Here is an 18,562-nt window from a genome sequence, read left to right as displayed (position 1 = left end):
ATGCGGATCAAGTCACGAAGAACTGCAGATCTTTCATGAGTCACACAAGCACTTAGGATAAGATTTAAAAAAAGAAAACAAGACTAACATTACGCTTATATACAGAAAATCAAAAATTCAGGAAAACAAAATACTTTATACCCGTTCTACGGCAAAAAGATACCGAATACCTTGGTTAAAAACACCCAAGATACCGTATACCCAAAACCCCTGGCCGGGCCTGGTCTATGGAGGTGGCAGGGACTGGCTACATAAATAATAGCATGCTACCAGAGAAACTGAGCGTGGGAGGTTGGATTCCCAATGTGGAGAGAACTTGTGGAAATATGTTTAAAAAGAAAAAGATAATCAATGGAAAAAAATTCACACAGCACAAGCAGGAGATGTTTGCACTACCAGTGTTGATTTGCTGATTTGCCGCCACCAGTCCTCCTTGATAAATCACCATTTATTGACAAACAAAAAATATTTTATATCAAAAAAGTCCAACAGCACCAGAAATGTTACCCACACAATCGTTGTTATATCCATGAAGTAACAAACTACGTACCAGAAAAAACCTTTGACGAAAAGTCATCTGATTTTGCTTCAATAATGAAATATTTGACTTACTGACTTATTCCTTTTAATAGGCTCCTGGTGGAGCAAAGGGCGTCAACAATGCTTCGCCACCGAACTCTATTTGCTGCCGCAAAAATATTTGCCCGATCCATAATTTTTCATTTGAGACAATGACAGTGTCAGATAGATAGTTTATACTCAGACTGTCAGAACTTACCCAATTCCAGTCTTTGGCCAGGGAACTCTTTTTTGGACCGATTTTTTTAATGGAAAAGACCTTGTTGTTTCTACTCATTGCATGCCTATCGAATAAGTGCAGAGAAAGGCCTGGGAACGAGGGAGCGTTGTTTCTTCTTCAATATCCAAGATGGCGTATGTTGCTTCTCACTTGGCGAAGGGAATCACACATCAACAACGTGTGATGCGCCTCTACAGAAACAGTCTGAAGCATTTACTTTCCTGGTGTATAGACAGACAACTTTGGAGGAGAGAGGCTTTAAAATTGAGAGATAGATTCGATGAAAACAAATTCGAGAGAGACCAGAGGAAGGTACACACGATTTTGGAAGCGGCAGAAGCTGAATTTGAGAGAATGAAGCACCCTTTTCCTTACACCAGTAAGTATATTCTTGTTTGTTCCTCATGTATCACATCTAATACGACTTCTTCATGCTAAGATAAAAACAGCTTACACTGAAAATGTAATTATTTTAATTTACGAGTTTGCTCAATTTTATGCACACAAATGCACAAGGCTTTCATTTAAAACATGTAATCTTATTTCTTGTAGCCCCCGAAAGCCCAGAGGGCAGCAAATGGGAAAGAAACATTCCTCCCCCTCCTCATGTAAGTATTCTCTATGATTAAGTTAACAAAACGTTCAAACAGCCTTGAAATGGGGTTTTGTAGGCATCTGTTGTATATAAAAGCTTAGGAGATATAATGACATCTCCTAACTTGGCTTTTTTACGATTCTAATTATATAGCTGTCAGTAAATCCTATATTGTCAGCACAGCTATTTTTCCTTAATTTCTGAGAACTGTCCAATTTGGGATAAAATTTGGATAGTTTTAATTAGGACTTTCAGGTAAAATGCACAAACTGTCCAATTTAAGAAAAATTGGACAGTTTTGTCTCAGCCAATCAAATCGAAGAAAACACAACATGTGACGGATATTAGCCAATTAGCACAAAGCATAGCATCAGCGCTGTAAACTGGTCGCATTGTGAGTCGACAATGGCGGAATGTTGTAAGGCAAGTTTGCTACGCTTTTCCATTCCTTTTGAACTTTTCAGCAATAGTAACAACAAAGAGAAATTTTCTTTGTTGTCACAAGAGGAGCTAGCTACACTAAGAAGCAAAAACCAAGAGCAAAACGCCTCCAATAGTACAAAACTTGGGTGAACGTTCGAAAAGAAAAGACAGCGATGAAGTACGAACGAGATAGTGGAAAGGAGTATTTCAGATTTAAGAAGTTGTAAAGCTCTTCGGACACTTTGTTTACGACTTTCATCGATGCAGTGTTTTCACTTACTTTGTAGCAAGCTTCGCAAACTCAGGTGAATAAAATTGCACTGTTTTGTTTAAGTTTTATTTGTGAAGACAATGTTTTGAGTGAGTTGCATGTGCTGTGTTATGCCTACTATTGTTGAATGTTTTCCCGTTCTGGACATATAAAAAAGTTTATTGTCTACGCCGGATTGACTGACTACAAGCTATATAATTAATATGTAACCGGACTACATGCTTGTCCAATTTGGAAATAATTAAATCGTCCAATTTTGGCTGCCCTTGGAATTTTTTTCATCAAATTATTTCCAAATTGGACAGCATGTAGTCCAATTACGTATACAAACCACTGCAAAAGCAAGAAGAACAAACAACCCTAGATCTCAGTTGGGTCACAGCATTTTAAACAGCAGTTTGAGAGCCACCCGGATCTGAGGATCTGAGGACCCCTGGTTTTAAAGCAAACATCCATCAATGAAGTGAGAAGATTGGCTGATTCTCCACAAACTAACGCTCAATAATGGGCGATTCCAGAAAATCTCCGTACCATACCACGGACGGCTTTTTGGAAATCCGAGGGCAAGGGGGGGTTCTTTGAACTGGAATTCCGAAGGCATGGGGGGATACTTACGATAGTTCCAGATCTTGGATTTCCAGAGAAGAAAACAAGAGTGTGTTCCTTGAAAATACTTATTTTGTGGACTACCAATTCGCAAATAAAGCACAAACTGACGACCGCGACGTGGAAGCAGGATACAAGACAAGTATCGATCGATCAGGCATGTGTTCGCGTTCATTTACAAAAGAAAATCGCTAAAATGTAGGTTCTACATCAAGCTTCAGAGGCCTTAACATTGATGAACTTCTTCATTCGCTCTTTCTTTTCTTGTCAAAGCGGATCCACAAATATTTAGCCCATTTAGTGGAGTGGAAAACTCTTTTGCTACACTTCGAGACGCCATTTTGAAGCACGTGGGTTGGGAGCGACTGCTGACCCTGAAGGCTCAAATTCAAGATGGCGGATATGTCAGTGCACTCGATCGTATTATCTTCCAAGTTTACACACGTGCATCACACGATATTCTTATTTTAATGTTCTGCACCAGTTTGGGGCAATGTAAAGTTAATGTAGGTTGTATCTGTTGAACAAGGGTAAGAAGAAAAGTCTTATTTTTTTTACATTTTCATCCCAGAATCTCTTGAGTCATAATGACTGTCTCTATGTACAGATCGAGTCATTTGAAATAATTTGATGTAAAATACGCCACATTGGGCGTATTTGCGAACCCTGGTGGGAATTCTAAAGAGCTTGACGAAAAAATGAAAAATCTGAACGAGAGGGGGGGGGGGGGTTAACAATTATGAAATTCCGAAGGCATGGGGGGATAACGCATTTTGGAATTTCCGAAGGCAAGGGGGGCTAAAATATGGAAGCCGTCCGTGGTATGGTATGGATATTTTCTGGAATCGCCCAATCACATTAATGGTGCAGCAATGGAAAATTCAGTTCCTGTGTATTTGTCGTGGGTCAATTTTATCCTCAATAAATATATGTTATTTGCCGGCTGGAAGGGCCGTATTAGGAAAAACTTTACCCGAGGTCTTGTACTCAAGACCAAAGGTACAGTTTTTTCCAATAAGGACCGACTTTGGCCGGCAAATAACATTAATATTTTTCCTACTTTTTCCTACTTTTTTTCCTTGTTTGGAAAAGAAACCGAGACAAATTGTGTCACAAAAACATTGTTGTATATGCGCGGATTTGATTTCAATGTTGAGTCCGACTCGATCACCGGGTTAGCAAGAGTGCAGAATGCTGTTTGCTATTTAATTCCGAATAAAAATGAACCATACTCAAAAAATGTTCAGCATATTTAATTTACGAGAATCAAGAGAATCAAGAAAAGCAAATGAAGTCATAAATATAGCACAAATATGCCACAAAACTTTAATAACACATGGATTTTGGCTTTCTGGACAATTTCCGATAAATGTTTTGAAAAGTCTTGAAGGAAGGTGTTAAGCCTATTTCTCTGACTAAAAATACTCTTTGACTGAAAATCAGTTTTACAAGCTATTTGCTCTTGTATTTAACAAATTAATGATCTCTGCATTGATTCCCAGCAGAACTTTATTCTGATAAACAGTGTCAAACTGAATGAAATGCGTAGTGTCTACTAATCAATATTTAGGTATCATGAAATACCGGTATGTAACAATAAAAAGATAAGAGGCCGGAAACTCGAGGTTTGTTTTTGTGCGTGTTACCTCTGTTCAAATGAATTAATAGGGTATGTAGATTTATGTATATTTTACTTGTAAAATAGAGTTAACTAATGGAGCTTATTGCAGCCTTTATTTGTCTTCGTTCACAGTTTATTTTGTTTACAAACACTGCAAGTACTTAGTTCGCACAAGGGACATTGCGTGACTCTGCTCTGTGTAAGAGCTGCTTTATTTATCTTAGCTTACAACAATAACTGACTCTCAGATGGCTAGCATCTGGATAACAACTCTTCATTGTTAGCAACCGTAATCGAAACCAAGTTATGCTTGTATCTATTAAGGTGTGTCGCGTGCTATTTTGTTTCACATTGCGTGCTTATGCACTATAGAGCTTAAGTTTACTTCGCATAAGTTCTCTATTTTCCCCGCCCCCCTTTCCCCTTATTAATAAAGCTGGACTACTGGCTTGGGTGCACACCTGCTACTTTTACCTGCACGTAGCAGGCTGGGTGGGGCCCTCGCCCCACCTTAGCTTCTACTCACTCCATTACCTTGCAGGGTGTGTCTCTGCCACCCTTACTGCATTGCTCATTGCTAGGGTGTGTTGCTGCCACCCTCATTTTATTATGTACTGCCACTAGGGTGTGTTGCTGCCGCCCTTATTGCATTTCTCAGTTTTTTAGGGTGTGTTGCTGCCACCCTTATTGCATGCACTTTATGGGGTGTGTTGCTGCCACCCTCATATTACCCCAGGGTGCACCCAACAACCTTTAGTCCCATTTACTGCCAAACATTGTGTATGTGTTCTTTATTTACTATGTTAAGCGATTAATTTGTTAATCAGATTTAAATAACTTGGCCAGAATGTTCATGGGATATTAAATGCACCAAAGTATGTGAGGCTTTAACAAAACTTAAAATACTTTTCTTTTCCCCTACTGGCACATATTGACAGCCAAAAAAATTCTCTTTTGTTTAACTTCAAAGTGGATTTTTTCAGGAACCAGAAGAAAGAAAAAAAAACAGAAGATTAATATTTGCAGATTCTATATTTTATTAGCTTTACGGTGATATACAATTTTCTGTGGTTTCTATTTAAGTTGCGCATGTAGGAAGATTTTGCCTGAAGGCACCCTATTTTGTTGACAGTAACCTTAAAGGGAAGCCTTAAGCCAAGGGGCCTTTACTGCCATAGCTTATTCTGGTTTCGATATCATTAAACAGCAAGAAATACATACTGCCCCTAGTCAATTGCATGGTACATGTACTCCCCAAGCATTATTTTGCCCATACCCATTTATACACCTGGGTGGAGTAAGGGCATGGCGAGGGGACGGGGTGGGGGGGTGGGGGGGGGCTCCTGCAGTGCCTGTTCCCCCCCCCCCCCCCTTTGTGAGATAATTCTTTTTATCCAACAATATACAAACCTTATAATTCAGGTGGCGAAAATGCACCAATCCGAAGAATCAAACATGGCATCCATGTAAATGTTTCTTTGCCAGTACCAGATACTGCATTTTAACAGCTACTGGTATTTTGTAGGCTTGCCCCTCCCCCACGCTGGATGCCATTGTTGGTTTGTAGTTCACACACAAAATAGTTTTTTTCAAAAGTGAAAATCGGTTGATTTTGCATTTGTTAATCAAAGATAAAATTGACCCTTATTTTGCTCACTTGGACTGGCAGAAAACTATTTAAATTAATGTTTTAATAGTTAAAAAAACCATCTTTCATATCCGGGATTAACCCACTTTTTTTCTGATTGGAGTCTGTTTTGGAATCTACTAAAAACCACACAACTGGAGACTGATTATAATATTATAATTTCCAAATTAAACACCGTATTTTTGCAAGCATTTTTTAATGCCAAAAAGACCTACCCGGTTAACCAATTATGGTCCAGGGAACACAGGAAATGGCATTTTAGAGAGTCCAGTGTGGTACAAAATCAGCCATATCAGGTCGCAAAACATACAGTGGGACATTCAGAACAAAGTGACTCGCACCAGTCAAGCTTCACCTTTCTTTGTTTTGATGTCCGACTGCGTAACTTGCGTTCCAGCATGGCTGATTTTGTACAATGTGGCCCGATTGTGCAAAGATCCATAGGGAGGGGGGTGCGATGGGTGCATCCGCACCCCCCCCCCTCTTTTCTTTTCTATAATGTAGATTTAATAACGCCATTTTGTAAATTCATTTTTTTTCTTCATTGTTTTCTTCCCCACCAGCCTTAAATATCTACGCTAATTGCGGGAATTAAAAAAACATTGTAAATATATACTACTTATTAACCGAGAGTGAGGTCATTACAGGGGAATCTCAGACCGAGGCCTTGATGTATTGACCGAGCGACAGCGAGGTCAATACATCAAGGTTGAGGTCTGAGATTGCCCTGTAATGACCGAACGGAGGAGGTTAATAAGTTATTTATTATATGGCCTTTAAGCACTATCCAAAAAAAGAGTATAATCAAGGGAAAAAACACTGGAGGAAAAACTCGCTCTCGCTCTCTGTGGCTCTCTGCGTCGCTCATACTAAAGAAGTATCGGTATGCTTATATTTTTCTTTCAGTTATTGAAAAGATAGTTATATTTTGTCGGCATTTTTTGTTGTTTTCGCCCCCTCGCTAGTTGCTTTTACTCACAACTCAAAAAACCGTCGAGCCGAGAAAAAATTTCATAATGCCCGGTCATTACAAGAAAATAATGCCCGCTCAGCAGCCAATCAGAGCGCGCGTACTATTGTAGCCATATAATAATTATGTATAAATTAAAGTTTATTGTTGTTGTTTAAAATTGTATAATTTCTTTTAAATTTTTAGCTGCTTCACATGCTTCCATGGGAAGAGGAATGGCTCAAGGAGATGCAAGAGTGGGCAGACGGCAAGGATTAAATGATCACATAAAGATGTCAACAAATATTGTGTAAAGGAGTATCTCCATCACATCTGTGATTGTTAATTGAAGAGCAAACATCGTGTAATGTGTATGTGTCCCTCTTTTTTTTCTGTCACAACATTCTGCTGTCAGAGTTATTTTTTGTAGACATCAGATTGATGTGTAAAAGTAACTTAGCACTTTGAGATTGTTACAATGTAAGGTCTGTGATTAAAGAACGTTTTTTCACTTACGTTTGGTTGTTTGGAGTACATGGGGAGGGTGTGTGTTCTTCTTTTGACTTGGAGTAAAGGAGGTGGTGTTGATCCATGTTGATTGTATAAGCACAATGGTTTCTTGATTTTCTCTGAGAAAAGCACTCGGCGTTTTTTCTCACTATGAGCAGGTCCCAGGTTATGTAAATGTCATACATGAGGCTAGGTCTTGGTGCATGTGAAGCGCACACAAATTTGAGTTACAGATTTTGCCATTTTGGTCTGAAACTGGGTATGGGTTTATGAAATCACGAGAGCATATTTTCATTACGTTCGACAAAGTGGAGAACGCATCGTAATCTTGTGGTTGGCTGTGGTCCTGTGGTTGTCCTGTGAACGCGCAAGCGAAAGTCGTTCTATGTATGTGTGTACACAGAATTTTAATTTTTCCTGTCAAATTCAGTCAATTATATTATGACAGTGTTATTTTGGCTCGACACGCACCCTCCTTGCCGCGAGTGAGGGTCTTTTGGCACTGCCTGGCTTTCTCTTTCCCGGTGGTATCTTTTTTGGGTCGAACGCTCACCCCTTACCCCTTATTTCTGATTTACTACTAGTATTAAACGTATTTACCGTATTACCTTTATAAATCGTTATGATATTCATTTCACATTTTTGTTTTCCCTTCAAGATTGAACACCTTAATTCGTTTAACAATTTTGTTTTGGGCAATTAACAATCCTTAAGTAGCTGCGCCTTCCATATAACTTCCGACTAGGGGTGGGCGCGGAAATACGGTATCTCTTTTCATTAGGCTGTTCATCTTTAAACGTGAAAGAGAGGAAAAGAGGTAAAAACACCATGAATACGATTAAGCGCCATTTACCGCTTTATAGATATCATTAAGCGGCCTTCACACGACAAACTATTGGCCAACTCGTGTTGGCAAACTCGAGTTGGTGTGTGATGTGTGAACGACGCAACAACGGCAAACAAGTTGGCCAACTGTTGGCGACAAAATAGAACTTGTCTCTATTCTCACCAACAGTTTGCCAACTTGTTTGCCAACTGTTGTTGTGTCGTTTACACACACGAACTTGAGTTTGCCAACATTACTTGCCACGTGAAGGCCGCTTTAAAGAGACCAACAGGCCTAAAATTGGTATGGGTTTAGAGACCACGTTAGCAATAAATAAACATGGAAAATATCGTACTTTGGCGCGAAAAAGGGTCAGAATTTGGGCGCAGAACCAAGCGGCAATCCATCAAAAGTTCCAAGAATTACCCTCATCCCCGGTTGATTGTCAGCATTAAAGAAACCATCTGCAATCGCCATCTGATCATGGTAAAGTGTGAATGACTCACAGACGTCTTTCCTTCAGCATAAGTCTATGAAACAGCACGGAAGGCGCGCGCAAATTAGTGTTAATTAACAATCATTATAACTATTGCGTCATAACCTTGTGCGTACGTTCAACTTAGAAAGACCTTGGTAACGTTAAAAAAAATTATAAATTTTTCGGACTAACCATGGCAGATACATTAGATGTAATCTCGTTAAATAATATGACGCGCCTTCTTGAGATGCGTGTTCCTCAGAACCCGACAAGATATCACACCATTCCGAGGTTCGTGCTGCAGAGTTTAAAGCTCCAGCCGAGATCTTTTCCATTTAACCTGCCGACGGGTCCGCACAGACCTACCTCGGGTATGAGTCGGCCGCCAGCTCTGGGACTCGGCAACATCAGGGGTTTAAAAGACAAGAGAAAGAAGGATCTGACTGCACAAGAGCCAAGCAGTAACTTGCCTCCAATAAAAGGGAAAGAGAAAGAGAAAGAGAAAAAGCAGCTGTCGTTTTCACCACAAATGGTAGGTTTTTATGAAATAGTAGATCAAGAAAGGTATTCAGACTTCCTTCCGGCCTACTTTGTTTATTATCCATAGTATCGGGACTATTAACTGCTATCGCATTTCAGAAGTAGGTTGAGGTGGAAAAATATATAGTTTAAGAAAACTGTTAGTATGTCTTAGGTAATCTTGGTATGTCCGAGCAGTTAGATTGGTATGTCTTTTTTATATCATAGATTATAATAGCATTTTTATATGACTTATATATATTTTTATTGTATTTATATTTAGTATTAGTGTAGCTTTTAGTTTTTAGCAGTGTCTCCTAATTAGTATGGTATTATTTTTCCAGGCTATAAGGTTTTGACACTTAAATAAAGTTTCTTATCTTATCTTAGTGTTTGTCGGCAGAGTGTTTTCGACTACCGTGAACTTCCGCCTTGCGGGTACCTCGCTATTAAGGACACCCCGTTATTACGGACAGGAGTTGAAGTCACAGCAAGTTAGAATTACTGAAAACTGATAACTCTCGCTATTCGACTTCTTCTATTAGGGACGTAACATTGTGGACCCGAAAGGTGTTTGTTACAGTGGGAGTTGACCGTAAATGAGATTCACGTGTGCACAAGATTACAGCAACAATACTACGTACATTTTACTGTCTATACTTCAAAAAACATATAGTGCCAGATTAGAAAATAAGCTCCGAGATAAATGATTACCTCTCTACTTTATCGCTTTGGTATGATAAATGGTCTAAGGGTCCTAGGAACCCTGGGGTTTATCGTCTTCGAGCCTCACGGCCCTGACGTAAAAAACCCTACCGCCCTTGAATGAACAACGGCTAGCTAGGGTATTCACGCCCATTGGGGTATACCAATTTGTTTTAAAATGTTTGTTTATTTTGTGCGACAAAAGGATTACCGTGAAGCTCCAGCCGATGAGGAGGAGATAGTCCCTTTACCAAGCCACGAAAAAAATGCGGACCTCGTAAGATACCGAGCAGTAAGAAATGAACGTGAACCGGGGATATGGCAAAAGATTGCGTGTGTCTGGGACCAATTCCAAACAAGACCTAATCAGTGTCACCAGTACGAGTCAGACAGCTTGTTTCCTGCCATTCCTACGTCAACAGAAAGGTTAGGAAGGATTAGAGTGTCTTCTAGGTGGTGTCTATAAAATAAGATCTTCATAAGTCGGTGAATCGGAGGGGATTTGTGGGGAGGTGCCCAGGGAAGGGTGATGCGGTGGCAAGGAGGTTGAGGTAAGGGCTGAGTATCCTGAAAACCAGTCGGTCGACTCTTCCTCATCATGCTCATTCTCGTCCCCATAGCCCTTTTCGTTTCTCTTAGCCGGTGGGGGCCTTGGCACGAGAAACGAAGGGCTCTGGGGACACAGGATCTTCAGTCCTAGATTCTAGGACTTCCGGTCTTTATGTATGCAGTCATGATGTTTTAAAAGAATATATGAGAGAGTCGTTGCGTTTTTTTTACTTCCGTCCAAGAATTATCTGTTTTAAACAGCCAAAAAATTCGAATTAATTCAAAAATCCTTTGTCCCCAGAGCCCTTTGTTTCTCGTGCCAAGGCTTGGTCGATCGGCTAAGAAAACGATAAGGGCTAAGAGTAGGGCTTTCCACAAGTTGCTCGGCAACTTTTTGGCAACTTTTCAGGATTCGAGCAACTTTTTCCCCTTCGAGCAACTTTTTTCCTCTCGAGCAACTTGTTGCATTTTGGGCAATTTACAGACCGAAGATCTCCGAAGGTTGTCCGAGCGTTGTTTAAAGGCAATACGAACGTTTCCGAAGATTTACGAAGTTTGCCGAAGACTTTCGAGGAACATCTAGTTACGTTTCAACTTTCTGCTCTTTCTGGTCCTCTTTCTGCATTAAAACATTACAAACTCGTCAGCAAACATGACGTCATCGATATCTTCACGATTTTTCTCAGTTAAAGGAATCCTTGTTATTTAACAAATTTTCCCCTTAATATTAAGATACTCCTTTTGCTGTAAAATTGCACAAAACTGCTTAGAAATCTTACCCTCAAAGGGAAACTAGCATATATTTAGCGAAATTATCTTGATTAGAAGCAGCGTTTTGGATTTTTTGGAGCAACTTTCGAGCAACTTTTATTATTAGAAGCAACTTTTTTGGATTTTTGAAGCAACTTTTGAGCAACTTTGAGAAATTACGGGCAACTTTTTGAGAAATCTCGAGCAACTTGTGGAAAGCCCTAGCTAAGAGGAGGAGAATACTCCGTGCTCTCCGCTTACCGACTTTCGGTTGTGCTGAGGGCGACAATCCCATCTATGAAGGGAACGGTGTTGGTTCAACATATCTAATTCCCAGTTTATAACACTAGGAGGTTTACTCTTGTATTTTTTTGACGTAAAAGCAAAGCATTGGCTACTTGGCCTGGTTAAATTTCTTTTAATTTATTCTCTATTCTCTAATCTTGTTAGAATGGAAGAAAATCAAGAACTTGGTTCAGAAAAAGGAGTACAAGAAACAATAGGAATGCCTAAAATGCAAGAAACTGGAGACAAAAAGAATGTACAATTGTAAGCTTTCCTTCTGTGTATATATGCTAGTAATTTATAAAGAAGTAAATTCACAGACGTCTCCGTGTTCGCGTACTTAAGAGGCCGTCTTTCTGGAAAACACCCACTCAAATTCGTGTCAAAAAATAATTTTGCTTGAAACTCTGCCAACTGAAAGACTTTACCGAGGCTAGAACTAAAACAGATTTGGTTTGATTCAAAATGATTTTCTGGCCGCGCTAGGAGCCAATAAATATTATGTCGGCAGCAATCTTACTTACCGACATTTACTGCTTGGATTTCAGCACCAGGCCCACACCCGGCTACAAAGGCTACGTTTCTCGATACCCAGTGGAACCCAGACCTCCTCAAGGATCATGGGATGAAGTGTTTGTAAATTTTTCTAAGTTGACATACAGGTACGGTTACGATATATTTTTCTACAAAATACATGTTTGGATTCCGAGAAGGATTTCGCGTTTTTATCCAGGCGTAGTCGACGATTTTCAGTCAGGGGAAAATTAAACAAGTGTTGGAAATCTTCATTTGCACCGGGGTATGGAGGGGCCATTCTCGTCCCCATAGCCCTTTCGTTTCTCTTAGCCCGCTGGGCCTTGGCACAAGTAAACAAAGGGCTCTGGGGACACAGGATTTCCAGTCCTAGATTCTAGTACTTCCGGTCTTCATGTATGCAGTCATGACGTTCCAAAAGAATGTATGAGAAAATGGCGTTACGGTTTCGACTTCCGTTTAGGAATCCTTTGTTCCAAAAAATAAAAAAATCCACCCCAGAGCCCTTTTTTTCTCGTGCGAAGCCGGCTAAGAGAAACGAAAGGGCTATGGGGACGAGAATGTGGAGGGGTAAGCAAGGCAGGATATTCTTTGTCTTCGTAGTAGTGCCTGGATAGTTAGGAAATGCTTGCGATTCGCTGCTGCTAAGAATGACATCATCACTATGTAGGTTCACCCGCTAACGTCGACGCTCGAAAACGCCAACGAAAAAAGCTCGAAAGTTTTCTTCTTAGATTAAAATCTTTTTTTTTTCGGGAATTAAGCTTAACAACAATCATTTAAAATCTTTTTTCGGGTATTAAGCTTGACAACAACCATTTAAAAATAGGCACTCTATAGTTTGAACTATTGCTTTCTTTGAACAAGGAAATGGTAGCATCAGCAAGTTTTTATTAACCTTATAAATAATAACAACAATAAATTCTTTACTAAAAACACTTTGGTGATAATTAACTATGGCGCAAAACTATTTACGATAAACGGTTTTTATGATACTAGAATGATACAAACGTTAAAATGAAAAGCAAAATATGTTATATAGAAAATGAATAAAAGCTGAGAATTTGATGAGCGATAACAGCATTGGTTGATACGGAAATCATGCCAACTACTGCTTCAATGCTTGGCTTGACTCAGATTTTAAGCAAAAGTCGCAGTCTTTGCTCTTTCATGTGCCATGTACGTTAGAAAATGCCGCTGACACAAGAAATGTTTACCTTAGCAACAGTTTCTGTGCCTTTGCGCACGCTCCGTATTCAGGCACCGTTATGTAGTACGCCCCAGGCCCAAATTGGCTAAGCTGCTATCGCCCTGCCTGGTTTGCACTCAGTGACTTTTTCACCCTCACTGTCGGTAGTTGCTTTGCAGCCTGGTTTATCAAGCCACAACGCAATCAAACAACTTTGTACCTGGTTTTTATTCAAACCAGACTCTTCGGCTCTCGCGCGATTGTTCCGGGATCATTTTAGGGTTATTGAAAAGTTTTGCGTAGCGACTTTTAGATCAGTGATCAGCGCGTGCTCATTTTCAGTTGTTCCTAGGGCTTTCAAAGTTATTTTGAAGCTTCATTTTCCGGGCTGCATGGCTGCACATCAAGCCTGTCGGGTAATACTTTGTAAGGACTTCATGCGTTTTTCGTTTTTGTCACATCAGGTCACGTCGATATATAGTACAGGTTATTGACCAAGCGTTAGATCAAGATGGCTGGATATTGGCCAAGGTAATTTTTTGCGTGTTTACTGGACATAGACGAAGTCGAGATCCATAAACACGCAAAAAAAAAAAAAAACAACGAGGTATAATATTCAGCCATCTTGACCTCATGCTCATGTAGCCAGTCACAACGCCGCGGGTTTTAAAGCAATTTTTATATTTACTTCCCCCCCCCCCTCCCACCAAAAAAAAAAAAAGAAAAACGACGAACCAATAAAAATAAAATAACAGTTTGTCTCGCATTATCCAGACAAAGGTTTTATCATTGTCTAACTATAGAATGTAATTTTCTCTCTTAGATATTATCCACCTTATGAATATACGAAGAAGGAATTTGCTCACAAGGGTCCCGTGAGCAGGCTTGTCACCACCACCCACCCCTTTAACCCGTTCAACAAAGTCGACAAATGGAACTCGCGACCGAAGAAGCTGTGTAAACGAGCTAACCATTCAAAATTTGTGTAACAAGCTTTGTCAGTTTGTTTGTTTTGTAAGGTGCATCGAGCCGATTAGAATACATTAGCTTTAGAAACAATCTTCTGTAGGTAAATAAAACATGTAACATTTTATATTTTATTTGAACATTGGCAATACGAAGTTTGCACAAGCGTTGGTGATAGAGCAGGCATTTTGTACGGATGTATTTTCAGATTAGATTACTTTTCAGTAAAGCTGGCCATGATCTGCTGGCAAAAGACTCTACTGCAGAATCTATTTCAAGGCATTACGTTCAGAAAATTACAAAAACACTTTCATTTTCACATGTAAAGAAAACGAAAAATGTTCAAAATATAAAGAGTACAGGTGTATCAATAAAGAACGGACTGAAACTGACACCGCAAAACAAACAGCGTTTTGTTGAAAGCGTTAATCGAAGCGGCCATTTCCAGCTAACAAAACTCTGCAAATTAAATGCGGGATGTTCGTCGATATCATTTATTGCATGGGAAGTAAATATTGGTGACGGATTTAAGACTTTCTTTTAAGGTATTTTTTTAATTTTATTAAGAAATCCATTCGCCCATTATTAAGATGACAACAAACGTGAGAAAACTGTCATCTTCTTTTTAAGATGTTTTCTGACCGTGGTTGATCACCGTCAATAAGATTCAATCGTTTATTCAAGTATTAAAGCTGAACAAATACTGTAAAGTAAAAAAGACTTCAGTTGATTGGTACGGATTTCATCGTGTAATCTTTATGGGTATACACCATTAGGCAAGCTCATTCGACATTTGAATACTATATTTAATTTAGTTCCAGTGTTTCGACAAGAATAATCTACTGGGCCCAAAATCCACTTCCGCCTTCCTTCTCAAGCTTTATATATTTGTGGCATATTTGACTCAGTTCAACGCCTCGTTTTATAATAGTTACAGCGCAAAAATGGCCACACGATATAATTCAAGCGAATGGAACGTAACTTCGGGGAACAACTCGAGCCAGCCTCGCTCCTCTATAAACTGCTTCTATATCGATTACAGCCGAAGCGCTGTTGAGAATTTCTACAGCACATATATCTTGAGCATCGTTTTGAACTCTGTTTGCGCCTTGCCAGCGAGTGTGTTGAACATTCTGGTCATTCTCGCAGTGTGGAGGAAATCTCAACTGCACACTCCATCGAATGTACTACTCAGTAATCTAGCTCTGACCGATCTTGGCGTAGGGTGTCTCGTTCAACCAGTTTTTGTCGCTCACAAAATCGCCGCTATACACGGCAACATATCGCTTCACTGCTTCGCTTCACTCGGCAGCAAGACGCTTGGTTCTGTCTTGGGAGCAGTCTCTCTAACTACGCTGACTGCTATTAGCATCGACAGGCTTCTAGCTCTTGTCCTCAGCGTACGTTACCGTACTGTGGTCACCATTCGATGGACTATCAGAGTAGTGGGGTTGCTGTGGTTAACAGGCATTATTTTAACAATTCCTCTCTTTATTTACCCAATGAGCTTTTTGTACTGCATGATTCTCCTGCTAGTACTTTGCTTAACCGTGACAACTCTCGCGTACGCTAAGCTGTTCCGCTTAATTCACCAACACCAAACGAAAGTCGGGGTAGACCTCCAGACTGCAGGACCGCAAAGCCAAGAACTGACCGAAGCATCAAACATTGCCAAATACAAGTCTTCCATTTGCACTGTTATCTTCCTGGTGATTTTAATGCTGCTGTTTTACTCGCCATATCTTGTCCTGAACATCGTGTTGGCCGTGGTAAGATCAAACGATGACCGTTTCAAGGCAGCATTCAATATTACTCACACCATTCTGTTCATGAATTCCTTGGTAAACCCCGCGTTTTATTGCTGGAAGATAAGACGCATTCCCAACGCTATAAAAGAAATGCTTCCTGACAGATTCCAGCAATGAGGAAATCTACAAAAGTTCAACACCGAAAAAAATCGCAAATTTCTTTTGGCAAAACATTGGTAAGCAAACAGCGCCACACAAACATATTGTTCAATAGCTTTCATTTAAATGGTCACACGGGTTTTATCCAAGGGTTTTATCCACGGATATAAAAGTAAGGAAATCAACTGAATCGAGGTTGGGGTAAATATAACTACCTTCCCAAAGGTAAAAGTGCGAAAGACCAAGATAATCCTTAGCATTATTTCATGATATATTGTTGTACTACAAGAAAACTTTAACAACCAGTCTCTCAATTAGCAGCTTTCTTTGCCAGAAGAATCAGTCTAAAGTACGAGAAATAAACAAACGAATTTTACTTTAAAACTGTACAATCTAAACTTAATTTACGATACTCGTTAAAATATTCAAAGTCCATGAAGTGCTTAACGTCTTTCGCCTGTGACCACAAAATGGTCTACATATGACACAGGTCCCTTGAACGTACCCGACTGTGTCGAAAAGAAGTCATTATTCTGTCTCAATTGACCGTATATGATCTTACACCTTCAAACACGAGGAATACTTCAAACAATCATCGACGAAAAATTGAAAACGAACTTAGACTTGTTTCTCAACGTCGACTCTTTCTCAAGTTTCCTCCATGCGAAATAACAAAGCCACATATCAGAAACCAGCCAGGAGCCAGCCAGAAACGAGAAGGCAATAAAGAAGAAAACGCGCGGCCTTTGACTGCAGTCTGTTCCTTCACAGTTTGCCGCTCGTATGTCAGGCACTGTGTCTGGAAGAAATCGTTTCACTGAAACCGCCTCCGAAACTTGTGGAGCATCTTAAGAATGCAACTCCACAATCTGCTTGGCGAGAAAGTGACATCTTGGCACGACATAGGACTTCAGCGAACGTGAATACATCCTCGTGTAATGAACCATCAAGTGTCTCCAACATAGGCGATGCCAAAATAGTCGTGTCCCTCGGAGTTAAAACATTTGTAAGAGCACAAGAGGCCTCGCACTGGAATTATTCCTGTTTTAGTCCTGGTGCGCAAGATCTGTAAAAAGTCAGAATAAATCTAAATATACAAAATAATGCACTGAATGATTTTTTCTCCGAGATCAACTTTAGTTTTAGTTTAACCAACGCAACATATAATTTTTACTCGGAGATACACTTCCCAGTACCTGTATAAGCATAGCATTGCACGTATAGAATGATGCTCAGAGGACGTGACAGCTGAAAAAGCTCTAAAAAGACTAAGTTGTTTTTGGATAAAATATTTGAAACCAGTTTAATTTCCGTTTTCCTTGTCTCATATTCATGATCATAATTGGAAACCAAGGGAATTTAAATTCAAAGTGGTTTAGGGATATCGAGATACTGTATAACTAAAGGAAACCTGTTCCGTGCATATTTCTGTTAGTTGAAGAGCAGTGCGAAGAACCACAGCGAGTAATAAAAGGCGGTGGCTAGTTTTGGAGACGGGGAACCATATCTTTTTTTCACATGCCGTTCTTTAACTACAATGGTATAAAAACATCAAAAAGTAACAATATATCGAAATCGGACAAGGATGGGTAACATTGGATAAAATTGACAGTAAATAACAAGCGTTGAAATCTAAGACTTCAGGCTAAAATTTTCACACAACACGTGTGGCGTAGCTTACCACTTTCATGGCAAGTCAACTGACAACAGAAAAAAGGCAGTAGAACTGTTTAACGTACTTTATGGGCGTCCACAAAGTGTACACACTCCAGCCATGTGTTGAGGAAGGATTGTCCACACACCGCGCATTCACTGGCGTACTGTAGCATTTCTTGTACCTTGGGGTAGTGTCGTATTGCACGCTTTACAAACGATCGTCTGTTCAAAAGAAACAAAGGTTGTAAGGTTGAGCGGTTTTTAACTGAGTGGCAAAAACCAAAACCAAAGCGGCCAATCACAACAAACTTGAACAACGCAATGAACCAATAAGAAAACGAAACCAATGCACGTAACCAGCGCAAAGCGCGGGAAAACAAAAACGCGTGTGACTGACTGCGTCTGATTGGTGGAAAAGGCGGTGACTGTATGTGGCGTGAGTTTTTTTTAAACCAATCACAAAGCGTGATAAAAACCTTAATCAACGTAATCCATCCAAAGGGAAACTTACCCGTCTCTGAGCTCCTTCAATACTGAACGTGCCGTAATCTCCTAAAATGTAAAATGATAACAATAAAAAATGATATACAGATGGAGACGAAGCTGTGTGTAAACGGGGAGCGGGGGAATGACAACGCTGAGGAACGTGTTGTCCCGATATTTTTAATCATTCGAGATGTTACCGATACTTTTTAAGTCCTTGTGAGTGGTATAGTATTTCCCGGTTCGTGGTAAATCTCTCAAGGTTTCGCGACACATAAATATTATAAAACTAA

At 39.9% G+C, this 18,562-nt stretch overlaps 4 protein-coding genes across 5 annotated transcripts in view; 3 read left to right on the top strand and 1 right to left on the bottom strand.

Annotated features, from left to right (window-relative positions):
• The window catches only part of LOC144651269 (leucine-rich repeat-containing protein 69-like), a 204,359-nt gene that overhangs the window by 181,250 nt on the left and 4,547 nt on the right, over positions 1-18,562 (bottom strand). The window contains exons 8-10 of one of the 2 annotated variants that reach the window (XM_078511204.1): positions 18,298-18,338; positions 17,870-18,008; positions 16,233-17,196 (exon numbers count right to left, since the gene is read on the bottom strand). In XM_078511204.1, the coding sequence (XP_078367330.1) occupies positions 17,077-17,196; positions 17,870-18,008; positions 18,298-18,338 (300 nt within the window). In that variant the 3' untranslated portion in view covers positions 16,233-17,076. Of the gene's footprint in view, positions 1-16,232; positions 17,197-17,857; positions 18,009-18,297; positions 18,339-18,562 lie in introns of those variants that run through there. The other variant, XM_078511205.1, reaches the window with a different exon arrangement.
• Positions 901-7,427, top strand: LOC144652091 (NADH dehydrogenase [ubiquinone] 1 beta subcomplex subunit 9-like). Its single transcript, XM_078512123.1, has 3 exons — positions 901-1,178; positions 1,352-1,407; positions 7,120-7,427. The coding sequence occupies exons 1-3, from the start codon at positions 929-931 to the stop codon at positions 7,189-7,191; spliced, it is 378 nt and encodes a 125-aa protein (XP_078368249.1). The 5' UTR covers positions 901-928; the 3' UTR covers positions 7,192-7,427.
• On the top strand, positions 8,516-14,401 carry LOC144652090 (uncharacterized). The gene is made up of 5 exons (XM_078512122.1): positions 8,516-9,258; positions 10,156-10,376; positions 11,700-11,798; positions 12,083-12,196; positions 14,081-14,401. The coding sequence occupies exons 1-5, from the start codon at positions 8,920-8,922 to the stop codon at positions 14,244-14,246; spliced, it is 939 nt and encodes a 312-aa protein (XP_078368248.1). The 5' UTR covers positions 8,516-8,919; the 3' UTR covers positions 14,247-14,401.
• Positions 15,097-16,180, top strand: LOC144651279 (melanocyte-stimulating hormone receptor-like). The gene has a single exon (XM_078511212.1). The coding sequence runs from the start codon at positions 15,168-15,170 to the stop codon at positions 16,146-16,148; it is 981 nt and encodes a 326-aa protein (XP_078367338.1). The 5' UTR covers positions 15,097-15,167; the 3' UTR covers positions 16,149-16,180.

The sequence above is a fragment of the Oculina patagonica genome, chromosome 4 (genome assembly GCF_052425735.1).
Source record: "Oculina patagonica isolate OP01 chromosome 4, crgOcupat, whole genome shotgun sequence".
Lineage (NCBI taxonomy): Eukaryota > Metazoa > Cnidaria > Anthozoa > Scleractinia > Oculinidae > Oculina > Oculina patagonica.
This window is presented reverse-complemented; position numbering and strand designations above follow the sequence as displayed.

What these genes read in the sequence shown, in the direction of transcription:
- LOC144652091 (XM_078512123.1), top strand. Translation starts at nt 929, where the DNA reads ATGGCGTATGTTGCTTCTCACTTGGCGAAGGGAATCACACATCAACAA. An exon ending in GCACCCTTTTCCTTACACCA is followed by an intron (nt 1,179 to 1,351) that starts GTAAGTATATTC and finishes TATTTCTTGTAG; the next exon opens with CCCCCGAAAGCCCAGAGGGC. An exon ending in ACATTCCTCCCCCTCCTCAT is followed by an intron (nt 1,408 to 7,119) that starts GTAAGTATTCTC and finishes TTAAATTTTTAG; the next exon opens with CTGCTTCACATGCTTCCATG.
- LOC144652090 (XM_078512122.1), top strand. Translation starts at nt 8,920, where the DNA reads ATGGCAGATACATTAGATGTAATCTCGTTAAATAATATGACGCGCCTT. An exon ending in GACAAAAAGAATGTACAATT is followed by an intron (nt 11,799 to 12,082) that starts GTAAGCTTTCCT and finishes CTTGGATTTCAG; the next exon opens with CACCAGGCCCACACCCGGCT. An exon ending in TTTTCTAAGTTGACATACAG is followed by an intron (nt 12,197 to 14,080) that starts GTACGGTTACGA and finishes TTTCTCTCTTAG; the next exon opens with ATATTATCCACCTTATGAAT.
- LOC144651279 (XM_078511212.1), top strand. Translation starts at nt 15,168, where the DNA reads ATGGCCACACGATATAATTCAAGCGAATGGAACGTAACTTCGGGGAAC.